General features: G+C 55.7%; 2 protein-coding genes across 2 annotated transcripts in view; one reads left to right on the top strand and one right to left on the bottom strand.

The window, feature by feature from the left end:
- LOC138983944 (WAS/WASL-interacting protein family member 1-like) overlaps positions 1 to 6,170 on the bottom strand; it is a 12,989-nt gene extending 6,819 nt beyond the window's left edge. Inside the window, exons 1-5 of the mRNA XM_070357321.1 lie at positions 6,161 to 6,170; positions 5,355 to 5,926; positions 4,239 to 4,335; positions 2,179 to 2,271; positions 1,565 to 1,645 (exon numbers count right to left, since the gene is read on the bottom strand). Of these exons, the coding sequence (XP_070213422.1) occupies positions 4,303 to 4,335; positions 5,355 to 5,926; positions 6,161 to 6,170 (615 nt within the window). The 3' untranslated portion in view covers positions 1,565 to 1,645; positions 2,179 to 2,271; positions 4,239 to 4,302. The remainder of the gene's footprint in view (positions 1 to 1,564; positions 1,646 to 2,178; positions 2,272 to 4,238; positions 4,336 to 5,354; positions 5,927 to 6,160) is intronic.
- Positions 5,934 to 22,875, top strand: TBKBP1 (TBK1 binding protein 1). The gene is given in 11 exon segments (XM_070389754.1): positions 5,934 to 6,870; positions 7,258 to 7,452; positions 7,455 to 7,516; positions 7,899 to 8,021; positions 8,259 to 8,363; positions 9,385 to 9,565; positions 10,562 to 10,737; positions 10,932 to 10,993; positions 19,307 to 19,425; positions 19,601 to 20,337; positions 21,343 to 22,875. Coding segments are annotated over 10 exon segments (1,854 nt in total). The 5' UTR covers positions 5,934 to 6,870; positions 7,258 to 7,292; the 3' UTR covers positions 21,472 to 22,875.

Here is a 22,875-nt window from a genome sequence, read left to right as displayed (position 1 = left end):
TACTGGGTTTTAGAGGGTAACTTGTAATTCTTACTAGACTGCATTAAATTTTGAGTGATGGCAAGAACATTTCTCCATTGAAAGTATACTTGGAGCAAAGAATGGTATCTGTTCATTATATAATGAGGAGGAGCTGCGTCCCTGAAGGATCTTCCCAACAGTCCTCCAGATAATTCCCCATTCCTATTGAACTCCCTTCTCAACTAACACTGAGAAAGGACATAAAAGTACAAGGTTAGTTGCACCTGGCCTCGTCAAGGATTCCAGCCTGACCTCTCTGGTGTGAAAAATTGTAAACGCTGAGATTTTATGTTTTATTATACCTTAATTCTCACAACCTTAGCAGAATGCTGTATGGGAGAATATACAGGCTTGAGGGGCAGAAAGGGTAATTTATCAGACCAAGGTCACAATGGAGCTAGAGTTCAAACCCTGGCCAGTCAGATGCCAAAAGGCAAGCTTTTCTCTGATTTGTCCTAGACGATCCTGTCCATCTTAGTGATATAAAACAAGGACCCATACTGTATGTATTTAAGATAGGCCATCCGTTTCCTTCACAGCACTGTGTAAAGGTACATCTGTTGCTTATTTATTGCCAGATTTGCCAACTATAATGAAGGCTCCCAAATCTGGTGACCTTGACTGTTTTCCTCAGCCTAGGGCAGTGTCTGAAGTATAGTAGACCTTTATAAATATTTGTTGAACTAATGACTGAGGGAGTCTCTGAAATGGCATCACTTAGCCTTTGAAGGGCAGAGGCTTGGGCTTCTGGCTCTTACCCTCATTTGCTGGATGACTTCAGGCTAGCCTCTCAACCTTGGGTTAGAGAAATGGGAGCAGGATTAGTCAATAGTTAGTCATACAGTGTTCATTTTACGCACTTAACAAGATGCCAGGCTTGTAATAAGCATCTTAAATAAACTAATACAAGTAACCCTCATCAACCCTATAACAAAGACACCATTTTAGTCCCAGTTCACAGAGGAGAAAAGAAGTGCAGAAGGGGCAAGAACCTTGCCCAAAGACTGGTAAGCGAAGCAGTGCTGACTCCCCATGCTGCGCTTGTCCCGCTGGACTGTTGCAGACTGCTGTGCGCGGCTCAAGAATAAGCAGATGAGCCACTGCTCCCAGCAAGCTTACAGGTAACAAGCAGGGAGAGACATGGATGAAGGGGTTTCGGAATTAAACGATGAAGTCATTTTGCCTTGATTCTGAGGTCCACTGTGAACCATTTGTCAACTGTCAACCTCAGCTCAAGGATGGAGGCAGGAGGTGTGTGACATACTTCCTAAAGCCAACTTTACTCCCAGCTGGAGTTTGAACCTTCTCCCTGTACTTCTCTGTTTCACTTGCCCTCTGAGATAGAAGCTTTGGGGAACCAGGGCCGGGGAGCAGGGTGGATATTGGTGCATGGTGGCCCGAAAGTGCATTCCACCTCTGAATTACCCCTGTGCCATCAGCCAATCATGGGCAGTGCAGCCTGGGTAGGAGGCCTGAGCTGTTCCCTCTCCCAAGTGCTCCTAGGCCGTAAGTTCCTGAGCTTAACTCTTGGTATGGAACATACCTTCTTGTTTGAAAGCAAAGTACGTCTCAGCTTTGGAGCCGGGCCTGAGCTCTGGATGCAGAGGGGCAGCCTGTCACCATCCTGAAGAAAAGAATTAAGAAATGGCTTCCTGTGAATTAGCTCTTCATTCCAATGAGCAATGCCTCCTACTTTCTGAGCCCTGCCCTTCGAAATATTCTAAGTCCTTAGAGTATAACCTTGTGCAAATTCTTCTTTTCTGATCGGGAGACTCCTCGTCTGCAAAATAGGGATCCCAATGAAGGAAAATAGAAAGTTCTAAGCACAGGATCTCAACATGCATTAATTAACTGATCAATAACTATCACTGAATTATGTGCCAGGCTCCAGGGATACAGTGGTGAATGAAGCAAATAAAACCTCCTTCCCATGGAGCTCACGTCTGCTGGACAGCACATAGTATTCAAAAATTCAGTAGAGGTATACCTCCCTCAACGGTATTGTGGATTCTGTTAATAGACCGTCCTGATAAAGAGACGATCATCTTGATAAACGAAGTCATACCAATTTTTTGGTTTCCCTGTGCATAAAAGTTACATTATACTGTAGTCAATTAAGTGTGCAACAGCAATATGTCTGAAAAAGAATGTACGTACCTTCATTTAAAAATAACGCTGTGGGAAAATTGGTGCCAATACACTTGATCGATGCAGGGTTGCCACAGACTTCCAATTTGTGAAAAACAGTATCTGGGAAGTGCAATAAAATGAAGTACAATAAAACAAGGTATGCCTATAGACTAATTTTTAATTGGGAGACAGCAGAAATGCACATAGTTGTGAAAAATATGAAGCACAAAATAGTTATAAACTTTGCACCCAAACCTTGCAGATTTGATTGGAGGATGTATGTTACCTCCACAGAAACGGGGATCCGGTGAAGGAATGAGTCTTGGCACCACTGTGCAAACAAACCCCTGATATGATGGAAGACTATCAGCTACAGTTGGAATCCCAGGATGGTTCTGGAGCAAACCCTAATCTAGGGTCTAGAACGGGAGGGCTAAGGTGGCAACCGAATCCAGCATTGTCACATGTGTCTAATCAATTTTTCTGCCTGCCTGATTCTATTTGAGTCATCTGCATTTTATTTTGATTCAATCTTTTTGCCAGCTGCTAACACCACCGCCTCCATTTCAGGGAAGAATGGGACAGGAAAAATAGTGTTTCTCCAGAGCAAGAGTCCTGGGAGTGGGAGACAGTCCCCACCCTGATTTCCAAGGAGAAAACATGTTGGGGTGACTTGGGCCCTGCTTCTGTCTCTCCCATCAGTAACTCAGCCATCCACCACATTCCCGCCTTTCCTCTCACCCCCCACTTTCCCCAGGACCTTGGGTTTTACCTTTTTCTGTCTCTATCATGATGAACCCTGATAATATGGGTTCTTAGAAGGGATTCAGACCAATCACCAGTTTTCTCAGGTGAGAGAGGTAACATCCAAAGTCACACAACTTCACCCACTTATTCAACCAGGAACACTCCTTCCTACCCTTTAAAGTTTAGCTTAAACATTACCTCATCAGAGGACCTTCTCTGACTACTTTATCTAAAGCAGATTCCCACCCCCCAAAAAATTATTCTTTATTGTTGCCCCTTGTGTCTTCTTACTCTTTATCACAATTTATAATTGTTTCATTTATTAAATTTTTTTTCCCATCTGACTCCTCTACTAGAACATAAGTTCCATGAGGGTAGGAGAGACAACAGGTGTTCAAGAAATCCTTGAATAAGTGTACAGTGAGCAGGTACTATCAGGGCAGCTGGGGATAAGGACGGATAAAATGCAGTTCCTGTTCTCAGTGTCTGTCCAATACAAACAACAGAGCCAGAAATGGGGGGATGCTATGAAATTAGGTCTAGATTCCAAGGAGGTATTTTGGGGGCACCTGAACCAGGCATAATATCTGTTGGGCTTTTGCTACCAACTGCTTAGAATCCCAGATAAATCACTGGGCTGGCCCTGCCACGTGACTCAGGGCTGAACCTTGACCAGCTCAGAAGCATCAGGAGCTGACAACTAATCCTGTAGAGTGTGTGCTTAGACTATACCTGGGCCCATTACCCTTTCCAGTGAGAGGTCTGCCAGTCAGTTTCAGGTCCAGCTAATGGCCCAGTGCATGGTCATTAAGACCTCAGGCAACCGACTACATTTAAGCCCAGCCTCCAGTCTTTTGCCTGGTCTTCTAAGAGTTTTGGAAGAGAACCTGTACAGTCTGGATTAGTGGGGTCCCAGCTGGGTAGCCTTCATATCTAAAGGGCAGGTAGATTGTCGCACATGGCTCAGAAAAGAGCCAGTGTTCTGGACTGTAAAAGCCTAGCAGGAGAGACTGGAAGGGAAAACAGCAGCAAAGGAGGTAGAAAGCCAGTCAGAATCCCTTTCTTTGAAAGGAAGGAGTACAGAGCCTCTGCTGGCTCTTCTGGGAGGAGTTCACCCTTCAGTCCACTCTTCTCCCTACAGTGGGGCAAAATGGGAGCTGCTGCTGCTGCTTCTCAAAGCTCACAGCAAGCAAGAAACCTTTTTTCCTGTCCTTTCCACATTCACCACCTCTTCCTCCAGTAGCCAAAAACGTAGGCTCAGGTTCCCAGCAGCCTGAACCTTCTCTCCAGATGTGAGGCTTCAAGCTAAATACTGAACCCATCCAAAGCCCCTGACTTACCCTATACCCTGCTTCCAGGGTTGGCTTGTCAGGAGTTAGCCAGAGTCCTCCAGAATTTCCCAGATCATTCCGTACTGCAGCCAGGCTGATCATGCCTCTGCCCACGTTTTTTAATCCATCAGGGAATAACCAAAAAGATTTTAACACTCGAGAGGAGACAAGTCACAGATCACCTTTAGTTCCTATCCCCATTCCTCTTCTACAGTTGTCCAGGTCAGGAATTATCGACAATTTAATTCAGAGGGGTTAAGTAACTTGCCTAAGGTCACACAGTGGGGAAGGGACAAAAACTTGTGACTCCTGCCCAGCAGTTTGGCAGGTGCTCAAGTACTCTTTGTGGAAAGGGTGAAATCTGTTTGTTCATTTCGCTGGCCTGTGGGTGCCTCTGTGTGTTGGGGGAGGGGGTTGTGTGTGAGAGAGGGAAGCTGTTCTCCTTCCTAATAAACTTGTCTCTCTTCAGTTCATTCTCATTTCCAAAGTTACTGATTTAACTCTAATCTGACTGAACCCTACGGTTACTGTATTTATTATCAGAACAATGCCCCCTCCCCGAAGAGCAATGAAGAGTAGGTCTAATGTTTTCCTTCTCAAAAGAGCAAAGACCAAAACAATCCAATAAAGAATCTCACTTTCCCATAAAATATACATCCTCAAAGCAAATCCCAACGCACCACCCGAGTCCCTACGCTGTCCGCAGACGCCCCCACACACCCGCCACGCCACACTGCGTGGGGAGGCGTCGGGGAGGGGGCGCGGAGCGCGGGCCGCGCGGCAGGGAGCCGGTGGGCGCCGGGCGCGCAGCCAGGCTGGGCCGCACGGCGGGGGCCGGCCGCCCCTCGCCACGTGGTGGTGGCCGCGGCGGGGTCCGTGGCGCCTTCCCAGCCAGAGAAACCCGGAGCAGCCGGGGAGGAGGAGGAGGAGGAGGAGGCGGCGGCGGCGGCGGCGGCGGAGGAGGAGCGGGGCGGGAGCGAGGGAGGGGGGGCTGGGGGGAGGGGTGGGGGGTGGGGAGAGACCCGGCGGCGGCGACAGGGCGAGAGCGGAGCGCGGTGCCAGGGGGGTGGGGGCACCGGTGCCCGTCTGGGGAGGGAGCAGGCGGAGGGGGTAAGCTGCGATTACCAGCAGGAACCGGCAGCAGCTGTGAGTCCCGGCAGGGCTGGGCGGGGGGAGGGGAGCGGCGCCTAGGGTCGGCCCCCGGGGGTCGCGGGGTGGGCTGGAGAGGAGGTTGGCCCGCAGCTGGTCCAGGGTAGCAGGGAGGGGAAGGGTCCGGCGTCGGCCGTTCGCATTCTCTTTTTCCCCCCTCCTCTGCCGCTTCTCAGGCCGCACCGCTTCCGAAGCCCCTTCCCCGGCCCCGGGAGGTGGACTAGGGGCCCGGGGCTCGGCGGCAGTGGGGGAGGGGGCTGCCTGGTCTCGGCCTCTGAGAGGGGAGGGGCGACAATTTCTGTCGGCCGAGCAAAAGGGGTTTAAAGGGCGGCTCTTAAAGGGGCCGCAGAAGGGGCCCGGGCCGAGGAGGCACCCCTTCCTCATCCGCCTGTCGTCGCGCTCGCGCGGGGCCGCTGGGCCGAAGGGAGAGAATGCAGAGGAAGCAAACGCGGGTCGCGATCCCCCAGGCGGCAGAGCCCCAGCTCGTGGGGTTGGGCTCGAGGTGGCCGGCCGGGGGTCGGGGGTGTGGTGAGCGCTGGTGAGCGGAGCTGGGGGAGAGGGGATAGGCTTGGAGAGGAGAGGGTTAAAGGTGGGGCCAGCCCTACAAACACGCGCACACACTTCTTACTCAGACCCGGTCACACGCGTTTCCCTGGCACTTAATGCGGGGCGGTGTTGGGGCCTGGGCCCGAGCCCTCTCCATCCAAGGCTTTTGCTGCCCGGCTTTGGGAGGTCGCGGACCCCACTGCCTCAATTCACACCTCGGGAGCCCCCTGTCTTACGCGCACACATGCTCCGGCGCGCGCGCACACCTCGGACATTCCCATAGTGCCTCACGTGACACACGGCCCCGAACGTGCCCACCCTTCACACACGCTCACGCACGCGTGCACACACAAACACTCACGGCCTCCCGGTCACTTCTCCCAACATCCGACCCCCGCCTGCATCCCCGCTTAAGGCGCTCATTGACTATGACACACCTACACTCATTCACAGACACACACACTCCCCCCACACATGCCAGCCACAGACACACATTCATAAACAGGGCCAGGAGAAGTACACACGCCCCCCCTCGCCTACTCTTTCGGGAGCCCTGAGTCATTCCTGTCCCCTCCCAGGGCTCCCCACTTCCCTGTGTGCAGGCACACAGGCTGGGCTTAGGAGTTCTTTGTCTGCCCTCTTCACCTGAGCCCCGAGGCCTCTCCCAGAGCCCCTTTCCCCTCTGTGTTCCCTCAGACACAGCCGAGGACTTCCTGTGGGTCCCTGGTCAGGGGTGAGGAGGGCCTGGAGGGTTGCCACAAACCCAGTGTGAGTTGGGGAGGCGCTTCCTTTTCCTGAACTCTGGGATCCTACAGGAGGAAGTTGGGCGGGGGCCCAGCAGAGGATGTGCTGACAGTGGTGGGGCTGACCCTCCCAGAAGCACCGGGCCTTCCTTAGGGAGGAGCCAGGGGTGCCTGAGGCCTGGCATGAGGAGCTTGTCAGAGAGGTATTTGGGGAAGTGAGGCCTGGGGTGGGGAGGGGGCTGAGGAGCAAGTCAAGGCAGGCCTCATCTGGGCCCCCTGTGCTGGGAAGGCAGCGCTCTCCTGTCCACAGGTCTCCCTGAGTTCCAGAAAGAGTCCTTCTCTGCTTCTGGCTTCGCTTACTTGTCCCTATTTGTCACCGCTCCCTCTGTCCCCCGCAAGTCTTACTTGCTTCTGGTCCCAGCCCCTTCCCCAGGGCAGCAGAGAAGAGAAGATGGGTCTGGGAGGGAGCTGTGAGACACAGGGGCAGGACCAGGCTGCATCTCAGCTGGCCATAGAGCTCCTCAGGCCAGGACAAGGGGTGTTGGGACAAGCTCTGGGCCCCCTCCCCACCGTTGCTCCTGCTCTCCCAGGAGGCCCAGGGCGGGCTGTGGCCCAGGCCCTTGCCATGGAGTCCATGTTTGAGGATGACATCAGCATCCTGACCCAGGAGGCCCTGGGGCCCAGTGAGGTGTGGCTGGATGCCCCTGGAGACCCCTCGCTGGGAGAGGACATGTGCTCTGCCTCCCACTTTGCCCTGATCACAGCCTACGGAGACATCAAGGAGAGGCTGGGGGCCTGGAGAGGGAGAATGCCACCCTCCGCCGCCGCCTCAAAGTCTACGAGATTAAGGTCAGAACCTGGGTGTGATGGGGGTCTGACTGTATGTGTGGCAGGGGAGGGGGCTGCTGGAGATCCAGCAGAGACTCCAGGGATCTGAAAGAGGGGTCTTGGGCACTCGAGGATCCCTCGTGAGGGTTGTGGCTGCTCTAGATGGATGGGGACTCCGGAGAGCCCAGCACCAATCAGGAAGGGATCGGGAGGGATCCTCTTAGGAGCACTAGACCTTAGATCTAAAAAAGATCTGGTTGGTGGGAACCGCTTCCTGGGCCATGGGAATTAGGATGAACAGATCCCACTGGAACTGGGAGGGAGAGGCTAGAACTCTGAGTCAGGTTATGGGATGGGGACACAGCTAGGCTGAAGCTCTTCTGAGGGCCTACCTCATTTGCAGTACCCACTGATCAGTGACTTTGGGGAGGAGCACGGTTTCTCTCTATATGAAATCAAGGATGGTTCCCTGCTGGAGGTGGAGAAAGTCAGCCTGCAGCAACGGCTCAACCAGTTCCAGCATGAGGTGAGCCCTCCCCCAGTCTTTGTTCCAATCCACCTCTGATAATCCCCAACCCCAGCCTCTGGCCTTCCGTCTCTTTGATCATAGATGGCCATGGTCCTCCACAGTACCAGCTTCAAGTCCGCCTGCCCCTCCACTGGGTGCTGGCAGTGGGGGTGGGAGGCACAGGGTGCTGCTCTGCCCTCAAGTCAAGGTAGGCCTGACTCTGGCTGCCCTCTACCCTCTCTGTGCCTCATCCAGTTGCAGAAAAACAAGGAGCAGGAAGAACAGCTTGGGGAGATGATCCAGGCTTACGAGAAGCTCTGCGTAGAGAAGAGTGACCTGGAGACGGAGCTGGGGGAGATGGTGAGGTCCAAGGAGCCTGGGTGCTTGAGGGTGTGACCTTGGCTGTGTGCTTGTGGTATGCACTCCGCGTGTTCATGTCTGTCTGTGAGTGTCCACGTCTGGTGAGTGGGGTTGTGGGTGTCATGCAAGTTGTGAGCAGCTCTGTGTACATCCTGACTATGCAGTGACAGAAGATGACTATGTGAGTAGCCCTGTAGAACACTGTGAGTCTGTGTGTATGTTTGGGTCTCATGCTGGGTTGACCCTCTGCCTATAGCACTGTGCTGGAAGGCTGTATGGGTGAGGGCAGAGGGGACTGGAGGTGTTTGTGACTGCTGGGATGGGCCTTGGCCTGTGTGTGATTCTACGTCACAGTATGGCCATGCAGGTGAGCAAGTGGGCAGGTGTCAATCAGGAGACGTGGTCTCTTACTGACTCCTAGCTATGACCTGGGTCAAGTCACTTAGCCTCTGTCCTGCCTCTGAGAAGTGGGGCAAATAATAACAACCTTGCTGAGCTGTTATGGGACATTCATGTAAAAATGCTTTGACTTAACCGTATTTACATGGCACTTACCTGTGTGCCAGGCATAATTCTTATCTCTTCAGGTATATTTACTGATTTTAATCCTTGTAACAAACTGACCTCAGAGGTAGGTGTGGTTAGCCCCATATTACAGATGAGGTACACAAAGCCCAGAGTAGTTACGTCACATATACACATGGAAGCTTTTATGCTCTTGAGGGGGTGGCAGTGTACAGACAGGGGGCTGAGTGTTTTTAGAAGTGTTTCTCTGTGTTAGAGACAGGGAAGAGGCATTAACTGTGACCTTGCAAGGGGCAGAAACATCTGCATTGCAGTTGATGGGAGGGACCTTGTACTCATGGCCACTTGGAGAGTGGAGTTGGGATATGTGACCTGGGGCCTCCGCTCAGTTTAGAGGGGTGATGGATACCCAGACGTGGGGAAGTCCTGGGTTTAGGGAGCCCATTGGGGTGCCCTGGCCTCGTGCAGACCCTCACCCTCTTTTCTCCCGCTATAGCGGGCCCTGGTGGAGACTCACCTGCGGCAGATCTGTGGTTTGGAGCAGCAGCTGCGGCAGCAGCAAGGCCTCCGGGATGTAGACTTTCCCAGCCTGAGCCCCCCGCCCGCCCCTGCCCCGCCCTGTGCTGATCTGGACCTTCACTACTTGGCACTGAGAGGGGGATCCAGCTTGAGTCACGGTGAGCTCTCAGTGACCCCTGATTTCCATACTCCAAAGTCCCCTCAGCCAGCCCCCCATTTCAACCCTATTGGACACCTCCAGGGTTTCAGATTGTTAGTCAACGCCGCATTCAATTCAGTTCAGTTACTCAGTTGTGTCCGACTCTTTGTGACCCCATGGACTACAGTATACCAGGCTTCCCTGTCCTTCACCGTCTCCCAGAGCTTGCTCAGACTCATGTCCTTCGAGTTGGTGATGCCATCCAACCATCTCATCCTCTTGTTGTCCCCTTCTTCTCCTGCCTTCAGTCTTTCCTAGCATGAGGGGCTTTTCCAATGAATCGTTCTTGCATCAGGTGGCCAAAGTATTAGAGCTTCAGCTTCAGCATCAGTCCTTCCAGTGAATATTCAGGACTGATTTCCTTTAAGATTGACTGGTTTGAGCTCCTTGGAGTCCAAGGGACTCTCTCAAGAATCTTCTCCAACGCCACAGTTCAAAAGCATCAGTTCTTCGGCGCTCAACTTATACTGTCTTAAATTTCTCCCATAATCACCTCATCCCTCCTTAACCAACTGTGCCCTCACCTCACGTTATTACTCCAGCTTCTCCCAACTGACATCTCGCCCTTAAATCCTTCATTCACAGCCTCCTCCTGCAACTCCTATATATGCCAGCAGAGGGCGGCCCCACCCAGAGTCCCCCTGCTTGTCTTCGGTTGCGATTAGGAGAGGCCCCTAAGGATGCTTGCGGACGAGAGTCCGACCAGGGAAACTCTTCCAAAGCCCATTTTGTCTCTCCCCTGACCTCCAGGAAGGTTAGAAAATGCAACTCAGCCCATCGTTGCCCTCTGCTCTCAGTAGAGGTTTATCTGTCATCCTGGGGTGGCTGCCGTCTGGCTGTCTCTCTTGGAACCCTCATGCTGCAGTTTTCACCTGTTTCACTTTGTGTTAATCTGGGAGTGGGTGGAGGGTACCCAGCAGCTGGTTCCAGCGTGACATTGTCCTTTCCTCTGCAGCAGGCTGGCCAGGCGCCACGCCGAGTATGAGTGAGCTGGAGCGGCGGCGGCTGGAAGAGGCTCTGGAGGCTGCCCAGGGAGAGGCCCGAGGGGCTCAGCTTCGGGAGGAGCAGCTCCAGGCCGAGTGTGAGCGGCTGCAGGGGGAGCTGAAGCAGCTGCAGGAGACCCGGGCCCAGGTAAAAGCGGGGGCACCAACCCCAGGCCCCTGCTCTGGCACCTGTGGAGCTCTGTGGAGTGCTGGGAGCTGCTGGAAAGAACTCTTACAGAGATCTGGGGTTTCCTCACTGAGTACAGACCCGCCCTGGGAATGGTAAAGAAGGGAGGTCCAGGCCAGTGAGGTTGGGGTCTGACTGCTCCATCTTTCCCTTAGGATCTAGCCTCCAACCAGTCGGAGCGGGACATGGCGTGGGTGAAAAGAGTTGGGGATGATCAGTAAGTCGCTTTGTAATCCTCTTCCTCTTAACCTCTGCAACCCAGGGGGTGGCATTTTCCAGGTTCCCTCTTTGGTTCACTCCTCCCCCTCCACATTGTTTGGGGGAACCTCTCTTCCAAGCAGTCAGGGCTGTGTTTTGGGTTGCTTGTGTGGCTCTGCGTCTTTCACAGGGAAGGAGGCGAGGTTCTGGCATGCTCAGGTTCTAGGAGGTTCCCTTTGCTTTCTCTGGCACCAGGCCTGTGTCTTGTCGAGGTGTCGGGTTGAGAGAGACTTTCTCGGCAGCTTTGCTGCTGTGTTGTGTCCTCTGGTGAGTTTTGGTCTCTCTGGGACTCATTTGCTATCCCAGTAACAAGGCCCAGCCAGTTGGGTTAACCAGCTCCTCCCTGACGAGGAGGAAGGAGATGATGGTCTCTTTCAGGATTGTGGTATCTTGTTTCCTACCTCAGGAGAGATAAAGCTAAGACTTAGGAGAGGACAGACTTCCTTGAGTTCCTGCAGCAGCAACTCAGGAATTAGAACATATTAGGCTGGGGTGATCCTTGGGGATCCTGCCATTAAAGAGAAGCAGCAGTAGGTGGGAAGGGCGCTGTGTCAGCAGGGCGCCGAGTAGCGGGGCCTCTGGGGCAGCACTGGGCAGCCAGGGAGAGGGTGCACGCAGCCTGGCAGCAGTGAGCCTGGTGCCTCTCACATCCGCACCCGAACTCCTCCTCTCCCACTTTCTGAGAAATAGAGCACAAACCTCCTTCCGCCTAAGCCTTCCCCCTACAAGATGAGGAGTATGATGCAGACTCCCTCCTTTCATTGGTGGGGAAGACTGAGGCCTGGAGAGGGCAGGAGCCGACCCTCCAGCACACACACACCCGGCTCTGGGACCCCCTGGGCCTCCTCACCTTCCTCCCTGCTTCTGGTCAGTCAGGGGTACGCTCACCTCCCCCTGCACCCTGGGGTGAGGACCTGGGTGGAGCTGTGATAGCTGGGGAGTGAGAACCTAGTTTGTGGGACTAATGGGTGGGACTCCTCACTGTTAGGGGCCTCTGCAGAGAGGGTCCACCCTAGCTTGTGGCTGGCGCTCAGAGCCTGTCCTAGCCTGTATGCCCAGACCCGGAAAACACACATACACACACGTGTTCTAGAATCCTAGCTTGCCCCTAAAGTCACACTGTAGCTCCCTTTATGGCTCACTGAATCCACCTCCCTCCCAGAAGACCAGTAGAGAAGCCTCCCTCAATAGGTTGAACCCAGAGAGAGGATTTTTTTTTTGGCTGGAGTCTGAACTCCAGGCTTCGGATCTCAGGGACCCCTCCTGGGATGCTGAGTGGCTCAGCTCTGCTGATTTCACCTCGCTGGCCCCAGGTTTCCCTCACAGGCTCAGCGGTCCATCACTGCTGAGGGATGTGAGAGGAAGGTGATGTGGGGGAGGCCGAGAAGAGGTGGCACGTCCCCAGGGGCCAAGTGAGTGGGAAAGAGAGACTCCCTCCCACAGATGCCTCTGGAGGTCGTGCCATCCATGCCACTCATCCTGGCCAGAACAGCCCCTGTTCCTCCCCCCTACAGGGCACCTATGCTCACCCTGTCCCTTAGCCAGAGGGAGCTGGGCTCTGCTCCGGGCTGGTCCTACCAGAGGTGACCTCCAGCTCCTCCCCCGGGTCTCCATGGTTTGGACTCTGCCTCACGGCCTCCCGGACGTCTGCCCCTGGAGCCAGCCAGGCCCTGCCTGCCCAGCTTGACAGTTCCTTTCAGGCCAAGCATCTCTGGACAGCCCCAGCTTGGCAAGAGTTAATTCTCAGAGGAAGTCCTCACTCCCCCGGTAGTTTTATTTTCTTATAAGCTCAGCTCCTTTTAGTAATAAGCTGCTTCCCGAGTGCTCCCTCCCCTGTCCTCCCACCTGGGGAGGCCTCTGTCACGTGCTCTGAGCTCCTTTCCCCGCGCCAGCCCCTCCTTCTACTTCTGCCTGACCCTTCAGGTGCGTGGGAATTTTACATGTGGGCCTTCCAGGAGAGGATAGCCGAGGTGGGTTATCTGGATGGAGGTGTGAAGGTGGAAGAGAGGGCCACCGAGGTTCCTGAGTCCAGCCCACGCCTCCGTGGGAACTCATTGTATCCCAAGAGGTGCTCCCCTCCTTGGCGTAGATGCCTCCAGGGTGGTCGTCACGTTTACCGTGGGAGTCCTGGCTGTTCACATAGCCTTCCCCGCACTGCCGCTGCCTCTATTAGCTCCCCTCTGTGAGGCCACCCGGTGCTGAGGGGCCAGGCCTGGAGGCAGGCCCAGCCCCAAGGTTTCCAGTCTCCCCTATCCCAACCCCTGGTTCACAAGACCATCGTCAGTGTTCCTCTGACAATGGGCACCCAGACCAGATCGCCACCCTCCAAATCTGACCTCGGGGCAAGATTTCCCGGCCATTTGGTCAGCGCAGCGTCTGGTGGTCAGTGCCCAGGGGAAGGGCCACTGAAGGTGACCGGCCTTCAGTGACCACGGGCTAAAGGCAATAATGAAGGAAGAGATGGGAGCGGAGACCAGAAGGGTCCCAGCCAAGCGAGAAGTGCAGACCCATGGCCCCTCCTCTGGCCTACTCAGGGTCTCAGGTCCTGAGTGCGGCCTTCCTGGGGGTGTGGCTAGCACTGAGGGTGGAAGGGCGACTGTGGAGAGGGGGCTTCTAGAAGGGGCTCAGTGAGGGGGTGCAGGACCAGTGAAGGAGGGGGCTCATCCACGAGGGGAGCACCTGTGAGAAGATGGGGGTTCAGTATGAGCGATGAGGGGGAAAACTACAGGCCTTTTTCCCCAACATGGGGGGCTCAAGCTTGCAGCCTGGGTGCTTTTCCGCCCACCCCCCCCCACCCCTCTCTCCGCCCACAAGCCTCTGCGTGGGCTTGCGGTTAGTGGTAGGGGAGAAGTGTGAACTCAGAGAGAGAGGATGGAAACTCTGCACAGAGGTCAAGGGCAGTGTAGGGGGGTCAGGACGGAAGTCGGAGACCCCCGTGTACCCTGAGCTCAGTCTCATGCCCCAGAGCCAGCGGGCCCAGGGCCTCCCCCTTCACGCTTCTCACCCTCCCTACTTCCTTTCTTTCAAATTTCCTTCAGCCCGGACGCCCGGCCCACAGGACTGAAGCCCTGAGCACTTGCAGCCTCGGGGCTCCCCAAGGGTGGGGAGGGGTTCTGAAGTCGGGGGCCCACCATGCCCACCTAACTGTGGTCTGAGGGGTTGGTGGGCTTTGAACCACCTCTGACCCTCTCCCTGCCAGGGAGGCAGAGAGCAGCTCTTACCCACGCTCTCTCCCTCGATGAGGAACACCACATCCTCCCCTCATTCAAACCAAACTCATTGAGCTGGTATCTCCTTAAATGGATCAAAACTGGTTTCCCCTTTTCACCTCCCATCTCCAAGGCGTTTCCCCGAGTCCTCATTCCAGCAGACACCGTGCGAGGCAGTTTACCTGTAAAATCTCATTTGAGTCTCACCAAAAACCATGTGACAGTGCTGTCCCCTGAGCAAATCAGAGAAACTAAGTGCAAATACCAAGCAGGTCCTGAAACGATGGGGTAATAGCACTTCTGTGGTATTTTTATGGTTCAAATTCTTGTACAGGTCGGAGGTCCTTACACGAGGAGCAGCCCGATTTGTTGACTGATCACTTTTGAAAGTGAAAGGAGGGCCTATTAATAATTCTGCCAGGTGACTCCTGTCAACCAGGACAGCCCTGGGCAAACTGGGATCTGTGGGCCCCCAGCCTGGAGGAGGACTCTGATTCCAACCCTGCTGTGAAACTGCTCCATTAGCTGCGTCTGGGGAGGCTTTCTAGACACAAAGATCTGGCTGAGCTGGAAGCGTGGCAGGGGCTGCCATGAAGAGCCGGGCTCTGTGGACCGCAAGTCATAGCTGGTCGAGGAGAGTGAAGGGGCTCAAGGCGCCTGAAAGGAAGTGGTAGATCGCTGGGTTGTTGCAAGCGACTTCCTCCTCCCCAGCCCGCAACCTCAAGTCCGCTCCACGGCCCGGTGCCTGTGGTCCCCTCCCTGAGGGTCAGGCCAGGCGGGAAGACTAGTGCTGGGTGTGCCTGTGGGTAGTGGAAAGTTTGGTCCTTAAATGCCCCCGCAAGGGTGAGGTGGCTGGGGGGCAGCGGGGGCAGCTGTGGACAAGGATGGAGGAGCTGGGAATGCTGAATTTCTGTTTTCCTCCTGATTATGTCAGTCAGGGATTCTGACCACATGACCACCTCTGATCCTGATCCCATCCCTGTCTGTAACCCCTATCCCTCATCCTGACCCCAACTCAGTCTCTAGTCCTGACGGAAGATGATCTTATCAGACCCTGACTCCAGCCTTAATCCTGACCTCGAGCCCGTCCCTAGTTCTAATCCCATGACCCAGTGCTAGCCTGAATCTTGACCCTGCCACATCTGCATCCTCCTGGAGGCTCCAGCGCATCACAGGGCACCCAGTGAACCAGGAAGACACTGCACTCAGAAGCCCGTGTGTCTCCCAGCTGGTTTGGGGCAGAAAGAGGCCTTCTACAGAGGCAGATGCTTAGGTCTCTAACCTTTCTCATCTCTGTTGCTTTATCAATAACAGTGAAGATGATTGTTTCCACATGAGTTTTTGAACTCCCTGAATTATTTGTGGAAAGAAAGAATGAAAGGATAAGCCAACAGAGGGTGGAATCGTGTACAGGGGCTCGGAGCCCTCTTGCCTGCCAGCACTGCCATTTGCACTCTGGCTTCTCCAAAGGTGCCAGCTCAGCAGGCTGAGGTGCCAAGAGCCTGTTTGAGTCTCTGCTTTGTGCCACTGCTGCTCTGTGACCTTCAGCTGGCCTCTTAATATAAACTCTGTTCTTCCACTTCCACACGTGACGAGCACCTTGCTCTCCCCTCCCCGGGCAGGGCTGGTGATGCTCAGGGATCCCAGGCCACTTTGGACGTCCCCAGCCTCTTTCTCCTCCTCTTAGCCTTCTGCTGCCTTCCCACCTATCCTTTCCCCCTTCCCTGATCCTTTTGGAAGGCAGTTGATAGCTGAGTAGTCAGTAGCCTCGACTTCAGCGTCCTGGAGACCAGAGCTCCCATTCCAGCAACTCCACTATTACTAGGCTTTATGACTTTGGTCAACTGACTTAACCTCTGTAAGCTTCTGTTTTCTCATCTGTAACATGGAGGTAACAAGCCGGCCAACACTGCAGGGTTGTCCTGAAGATTAAGTTCTTAGCACAATGCCTGGCCTCTGATAAGGGCTCATACAGATTATGATTCTTTTCTGGATGCTTCCCAAGTTCTGAGAGACTCAGACGGAACTTCTCCTCCATAATTTAAGCAATGAGGAAGCACCCAGATGCAGGCATCTGCTGCTGTTCACCTGACCCAGCCTTCCCAAACAGCCGTGATGGTGGAAAATAGCACTCAGGTGTGGGCCAGGAAGCGGAATGTATATTCAGGTGCACGCATGCAACTGTTGGTTGTGTTGTGAAGTTGAGATTTTTTTTCCACTGAATTGGCAGTGTTTTCTAACGTGAGTCATTCGGGTCGTTAGCGTACTTAGCAGCCCGGGCCTGCGAATCTTGAGGTAGGTAGTCACCCAATGCAGGAAGAAGGTCTCACAGCGCCTTGGAGCATCAGGTCTGGTCCCCCTAACCTTGCCCAGGGTCTCAGAGGCAGTTTCGAGGGCTGCCTGGAGCTCCTGCAGGACACGGGGCAGCGGGGCAGGGGCGGGGGCAGAGCTGGAGGAGGGGCTGGGCGTCCTGGGCTAGAGCCTTCTCCCTTCCTTTTCCTGCTGCCTTGTCTATTTTGCTGCGAGGAGGGTGCCAGGAACTCGGGGCTGGAAACTGGGGTAGCTCCTGACAAGGGGAGGAAGGCAGGAAGAGGAGAGATGGGGCCTGGCAACTGAGTGTGGCAGGTGAGATCTCTGAGGCAGGGTGTGAAGGCGACGACCTGTATCTGTCACCTGAGATACGCAGTGAAAGCAGATGGGGAGAGAAACTGGCTGCTCGGTCAGAGGGGATGTTCCATCTGTGCCCTACCCAGAGCCCCCTCCTGCCCTCACCACTGGGGGGTTAGCATGATTGTCTGGAAGGCCCCCAGTCTGAGGGAAGAGATGCAGCTCTTACCCTCAGATCCCCTTGGTTTGAAGTGGGGAGCCTTCCACTGGGAAGTCCCCAATTTACTATGGGCCATAGACTGGACCTTTCAGTCTGATGAAGGTGATACCATTCCTTCCCATAGACCTGTGCTAGAGGAGGAGGGTGGGGGACATAGGACACCCAAGGGCTGAGATAAGATGGGACAGAGGCTGCAGCACCTTGGCAAAGGCTCCCCAAAGGACTCCTTCCCTCTGTTCCTGTCCACCATCAGACTGGTAGAGGGCACTCTCCCTCCCTAAGAAATGGGGTTGTTCCCCAGAATCCCAGCCTGTTTGCAGTAATTTGGCTTTGGCCCAGATGAGTTAAAAATAGCTTTGTTGTGGGAGGGCTCCCCCTCCACCCAGCTCTGCCCCAGGATTAGTAAGAGAACAAGGCGAGAGCGAGGGAGTTCAGTCACCATCTATCCGCTGCACCTCGGCTTTTCCTGCCCTCTGAAGCCCTAACCTCACGACTTCCCGTCCTCTTCTCCGGGGTTGGTCAGACACACACACACACACTCACACACACCCACTCACTCACTCACTCACCCTGTTCCTCACTCATCACACTGGTCTCACACCTCCCTTTGCTCCCTCCCATTCACATGTATCCTCTCTTACATGTCCCGTTACCATGAGATGAGAGCACGGCCCTCTCCTTGCTTCCCAGCTACTGGGGCAACCCCCCCGCCCCCCGCCTCCCCGAGACAAAATCCCTCTGGAGTGGCCAAGCTTCTCTCTGCCATTTCCCCTCCAGCTCCAACTTCCACAAAGTTCAGAGTCCCTTCTGGATTGGGTGAGGGGGCAAGATCTGGGGAAACAATATCCCCTGCCTCCCAGGCTCTGTCCAGGCCCAGATCAGAGATGAAGGCGGTGACCCAAGGCCATGGCACAGTCTCCTGTGATGTCAGGATGGGCTCCCTGGAGGTGTGCAGGCTAGGGTGGGAGAGAGAGGAGGGGCAGTGCTGAGAATGGTAACTTTCATTCAGCAATTCTGGGTCAAAGGGACCCAAAGAGAAAGGGAGAGAAAAGGAAGTGGTTGAAGTCTTTGCTGAGTCTGTTCCAGCTCCATGAGGGTGGGTGCCCTGGAGGCCTGAGCAGGAAGTGGGAGGGAAAAAAGGGAAGCGGGACTTCCCTGGTGGTCCAGTGGTTAAGATTCCACACTTCCACAGTAAGAGGCACAGGTTCAATTCTTGGCCAGGGAACTAAGATCTTGTATGCTGCATGGCCTGGCAAAAAAGAGGAAAAAAAAAAAGGGAACAAGAAAGAAAAATGATAAAAGAGGCTCAATTCAATATTGACTTACTGAACAGCTACCGGGTACCAGATCCTGGACAAGATGCTGGGAATACGAACACAGTGATGATAATCTCTGTGTCTGAGGAACTCCAAGTGAAGTTCCAGAAGAAGGCAACTTGTTAGGTGCTTAACGTGAGTGGTGCCCCCTGGAGGTGTGCTGGGCACAATAGCTGTTCACAGAGATCTCCAGGTAAAGGGCTCCCTGGTGGTCCTGGGAGGTGCAAGGCTGAAAGGAGCAAAGCAGTGGACCTAGGCGTACTTGGGTTCAAGTGTATCAGTCGGCACCTCTGCCAAGCCAGGAGGCCATGTCTTCACTTACAGAATGGGGCTCTTCATAGGCTGTGCAACAGCGGTCTCTAATCTTCCAAAGGTGAGAACTCCTCTGGCCCCCGCCCCCATACGCAGATTGTACTTCACTATTAGTATGAGTACTTTGAGAAAACTCATAGCAACAAAAGCTACTATAAATTCAGTGCAGCTTTTGGATGAATCTGTGTTTTGTCACCACAGTTTCTGCACAGATTAGAAACACATTCACACATACCTGTATGAGATGTGTTCAGGCCACAGACAGTGCTCAGTGAATACACAGATTCAGGGAGCCCTTGAAATCACTGAGCGCTCCAGCCCCCACCCATTGTCTTGGGAACCACTGCCCTAGCCCCAGGTAAGGTGTAGGGAACCCCCTGGAAGAGGTTCCCCTTTGAGGTGGCCCTTAATGCCCAAGAGAATTTCTGCAGTGGGGGTAGGAGGGTCTGGGAGGGGAGGGCCAGATGCCAGGGCAGAGGCCGTTCTTCCTCCACAGCTGTGACAGTAAACCCACTTCCCTTCTCCTCTTACCCACTCTCTGCCCTCTGACCTCAGGGTCAGGGCAGGCTGTGGTCAAGCCTTGACCCGGGTGACTGGGTGTCCTTCAGGGTGAATTTGGCGCTGGCTTACACGGAGCTGACAGAGGAGCTGGGCCGGCTTCGGGAGCTGAGTTCGCTGCAGGGGAGGATTCTGAGGACGCTGCTGCAGGAGCAGGCCCGGAGTGGCGGTGAGAGGACCAGAGGGCAGCAGTGGCCGCCCTCCACTTCCTTCCCCGGTGCCCCGGCCTGTTCCACTCGGGAGGAGAGTGGGTGGGCACTGGTGGCTGGCAAGGCCTGGGCTCCCCAGTCCTGACGTCCTCTATCCTCACCCCTGTCACCTGACGTGTTCCGCTTCTCTTCTAGGCCAGAGGCACTCGCCGCTGTCGCAGCGCCACTCCCCGGCCCCCCAGTGCCCCTCGCACTCCCCGCCGGCCCGCGCGGCGCCCCCATGCCCCCCGTGCCCCCCGTGCCAGTCCCCTGTCCCCCAGCGCCGGTCCCCTGGGCCCCCCTGCCCCTCGCCCCAGCAGCGCCGCTCTCCGGCCTCGCCCTCCTGTCCGTCGCCCGTCCCGCAGCGGCGCTCGCCGGTGCCGCCGCCGTGTCAGTCCCCCAGCCCGCAGCGCCGCTCCCCCGGGCCCCCCACCTGCCCGGCCCCGCAGCCCCGGCCTCCGCCGCCCCCGCCGCCCGGGGAGAGGACGCTGGCCGAGCGAGCCTACGCCAAGCCGCCCAGCCACCACGTGAAGGCTGGCTTCCAGGGCCGGCGCAGCTACTCAGAGATGGCGGAGGGCGCGGGCTACGCGGGCGCCTCCCCGCCCTGGCTGCAAGCCGAGGCGGCCACGCTGCCCAAGCCGCGGGCCTACGGCGGCGAGCTCTACGGCCCCGGCCGGCCCCTCAGTCCGCGGCGCGCCTTCGAGGGCATCCGCCTGCGCTTCGAGAAGCAGCCGTCGGAGGAGGAGGAGTGGGCCGTGCCCGCCAGTCCGCCCAGCCCGGAGGCTGGCGCCATCCGCTGCGCCTCGTTCTGCGCGGGCTTCCCGGTCCCCGAGTCACCGGCCGCCACCGCCTATGCCCACGCCGAGCACGCGCAGTCCTGGCCGTCCATTAACGTAAGTGCACTCTGGCCAGTCGACCCGGGAGCCCCGCCCTCGGCTTCGCACCGAATGATGGGCGGGGCTACCTTCCTTTGACTCCACGCTCCTCCCCCGGACGGCGCGTCCCCCTCTCTCTCCAGTGGCGTTTTCTTGGCTTGAATTGGGACCACACTCTAAAACTTGTTCAGTTTCATGGTTAAAGATCCAGTCTTTAGAGCAACAGTCCTTGCTTTGATTCTGGACTTCAACACTTAATAGCTTTGGGACCTCGGGCAGCTTCTTTATCTTCTTCGGCCCTCAGTTTTCTCATCTGGAAAATGAGGACAATGACTTATTATCTGATTCCATTAGAGAATTCTCAAGAGGGAGGCGGTGAACCCAAAGCACTCTGCACAGTGCCTGGCCCAATAGTAAACATCTATTAATTGGTGGTGGAGGCCATGCTGACACTGGTCTTGGGTCCCGACAGGGACAGCCCTGCTCATTCAGTTCTGTTTATCAGGCCTCAGAGCCCCTGCCCTTTTCTGTCTGTCTAGAAGACAACCGTTTCTCAGGGCTGTATCGTTTCACAGAAATAGTGAGTTTCCTGGATGTCAGAGCCAACCCTTGCCACCTGGAAGGACCAAAATACATTCCAGAGTCAGACAAAATTATTTCGGGGCTGTACATTGTTAGGGTTATCCGTTGCTCTGAGTTACCAGGGAGCTGTGTCCGAGTAATTCTGAGGGCATGTCTGGGTCTTGGCTCCCCTCATTGCTGCAGATATCCTGGCAGGCTGAGCATACCTACCTCCCTGTTCAGCACCACCTGGGGACACCATGCCCAGGATTGGGAGAGTGGGTGCTTAACTGGTGGAAAGTGGTTAGGGAGGGGGAGGAAGGGGGTGATGTAGGAGAAGTGCCCAGACGCCTTCTCATGCCACAGCGCTCCCTGTCTTGAGTCCTAGGAAAGGGCAAGCTGGAAAGTGGGGACTGTGAAGGATGGATGTGGACCATAAACAACTCCTTTCTCTCCCCACAGCTGCTGATGGAGACAGTGGGCTCCGATATTCTCAGCTGCCCCCTCTGCCAGCTGGGTTTCCCAGTCGGGTACCCAGATGATGCCCTCATCAAACACATTGACTCCCACCTGGAGAACAGCAAGATCTAGGGTGCCTCCCCCCACCCACTGGCAGTTTCTCCTCCTTCTCCCATCACCCCCAAACACTCACTCACTTTGAATGCTGCATGAATCTCGTGGGGGGCCCCTGCCCCTTGCGACCCCCAGATACCTCCACTAGCTACTGAGTCAATGTGTGTGCCGTCTTCCCTGGTCCAGGCACCACTCAGCCCTGACTCTTCCTGGGAGGTCAGCCAAGGCTCTCCCCAGCTCCCTGGCTACTGCTGGGGAGGTGGGAAGGGCTGGGATGGGGAGGGGCGTATCCTACCCAGCCTCTCCTTCTGCCTTTCTGTTCTCAAACAGTTGAATCCAAGAAGGTGTCTAGTGCTTGGGCCTGGGAGAGAGGAGGGTATCAGAAGACTCCAGAAGCTCCCCCAGCCCCTACCCAGATGGCCACCTTTCTCAGGCTGTGCTCTGTCCCGGGAGTGCCTCCCTGTGGGGTCCCAGAGCCTGCCCTGCACACTGATGCCGGTTCCTCCATCCCCTGGCCAGGTTGGAGCTCGTGGCATGGGCCCCCCCAATGGGGGAAGGAGGCATCTTGTTTCTTGCCGTTCCCTGCAGGCCAGCCCTGTTTTCCCCCTCAGCCCACCCTGGGGAATAGGGAGGGTGGGAGAGGAGAGGGAGGACCCTAAAGGACTCGGAGCATCTGGCCCCAAGAGTCTGCCCTGAGGCACCATGACCCTCAGGCCGGTGAACCATCTGTGTCTGCCTCCCAGGCCCATGCCCTTCTTCTGGAGCCCCCAGCATCAAGGCGCAGGTTGTTAAGGCAGATGCGTCCCCCCAACCTGACCCCACTCAAGCCCCGACACCACAGGTGCCCTGGAGCCCAGGTGTGACTCAGCCTCTGATAGCTGGGTGGATGTCATCAGCCCAGCCTCCCAGGCCAGAACCTGAGGATGGGCCCAGGGTGCTGTGGAGATCAACTTCAAAAGAGCTAACCCCCTTCCCACACCCCAGCGACCCACATTCCCTCTGTGAAATCTACCTCAGAGTCGTACCCTCAGAAGGACGGGTAAGCAGGAGGCCAGGGGGTCCCCAGGGCTGAGGTGGGGAGCTTCCCAGGCAAGAGCCTGCTGCCCCACGATGAATCCACTCTCCTCCACTGCAAGCCTCTCCCAGGCCTCAGCCCGGGCGGGGGCAGTGGGTGCTGCTGTCAGTGCATGTACCATTCTGATCCAACGCTTCCAGGTCCCCCAACTCCTCACACCCCTCCCCTCCTCCTCAGTGCAGGGGAGGGTGGGGGTGTGTCGGGGCGGGCAAGGGGTCGAGGACTCCAGGGACACATGGCATTGTACCTTGAGTGTCCCCCTAGGGAGGGGAAACAGGGAAGGGGGACTGGAAAGGGGAGGTGGGGCCCCTGAGCTCTCTGAACAAGTTGAAAGTCCAAATAAAACT

Source organism: Bos mutus, chromosome 19 (genome assembly GCF_027580195.1).
Source record: "Bos mutus isolate GX-2022 chromosome 19, NWIPB_WYAK_1.1, whole genome shotgun sequence".
Classification (NCBI taxonomy): domain Eukaryota; kingdom Metazoa; phylum Chordata; class Mammalia; order Artiodactyla; family Bovidae; genus Bos; species Bos mutus.
Note: the sequence above shows the minus strand (reverse complement) of the source record. Positions and strands in the feature narration are given on the sequence as shown.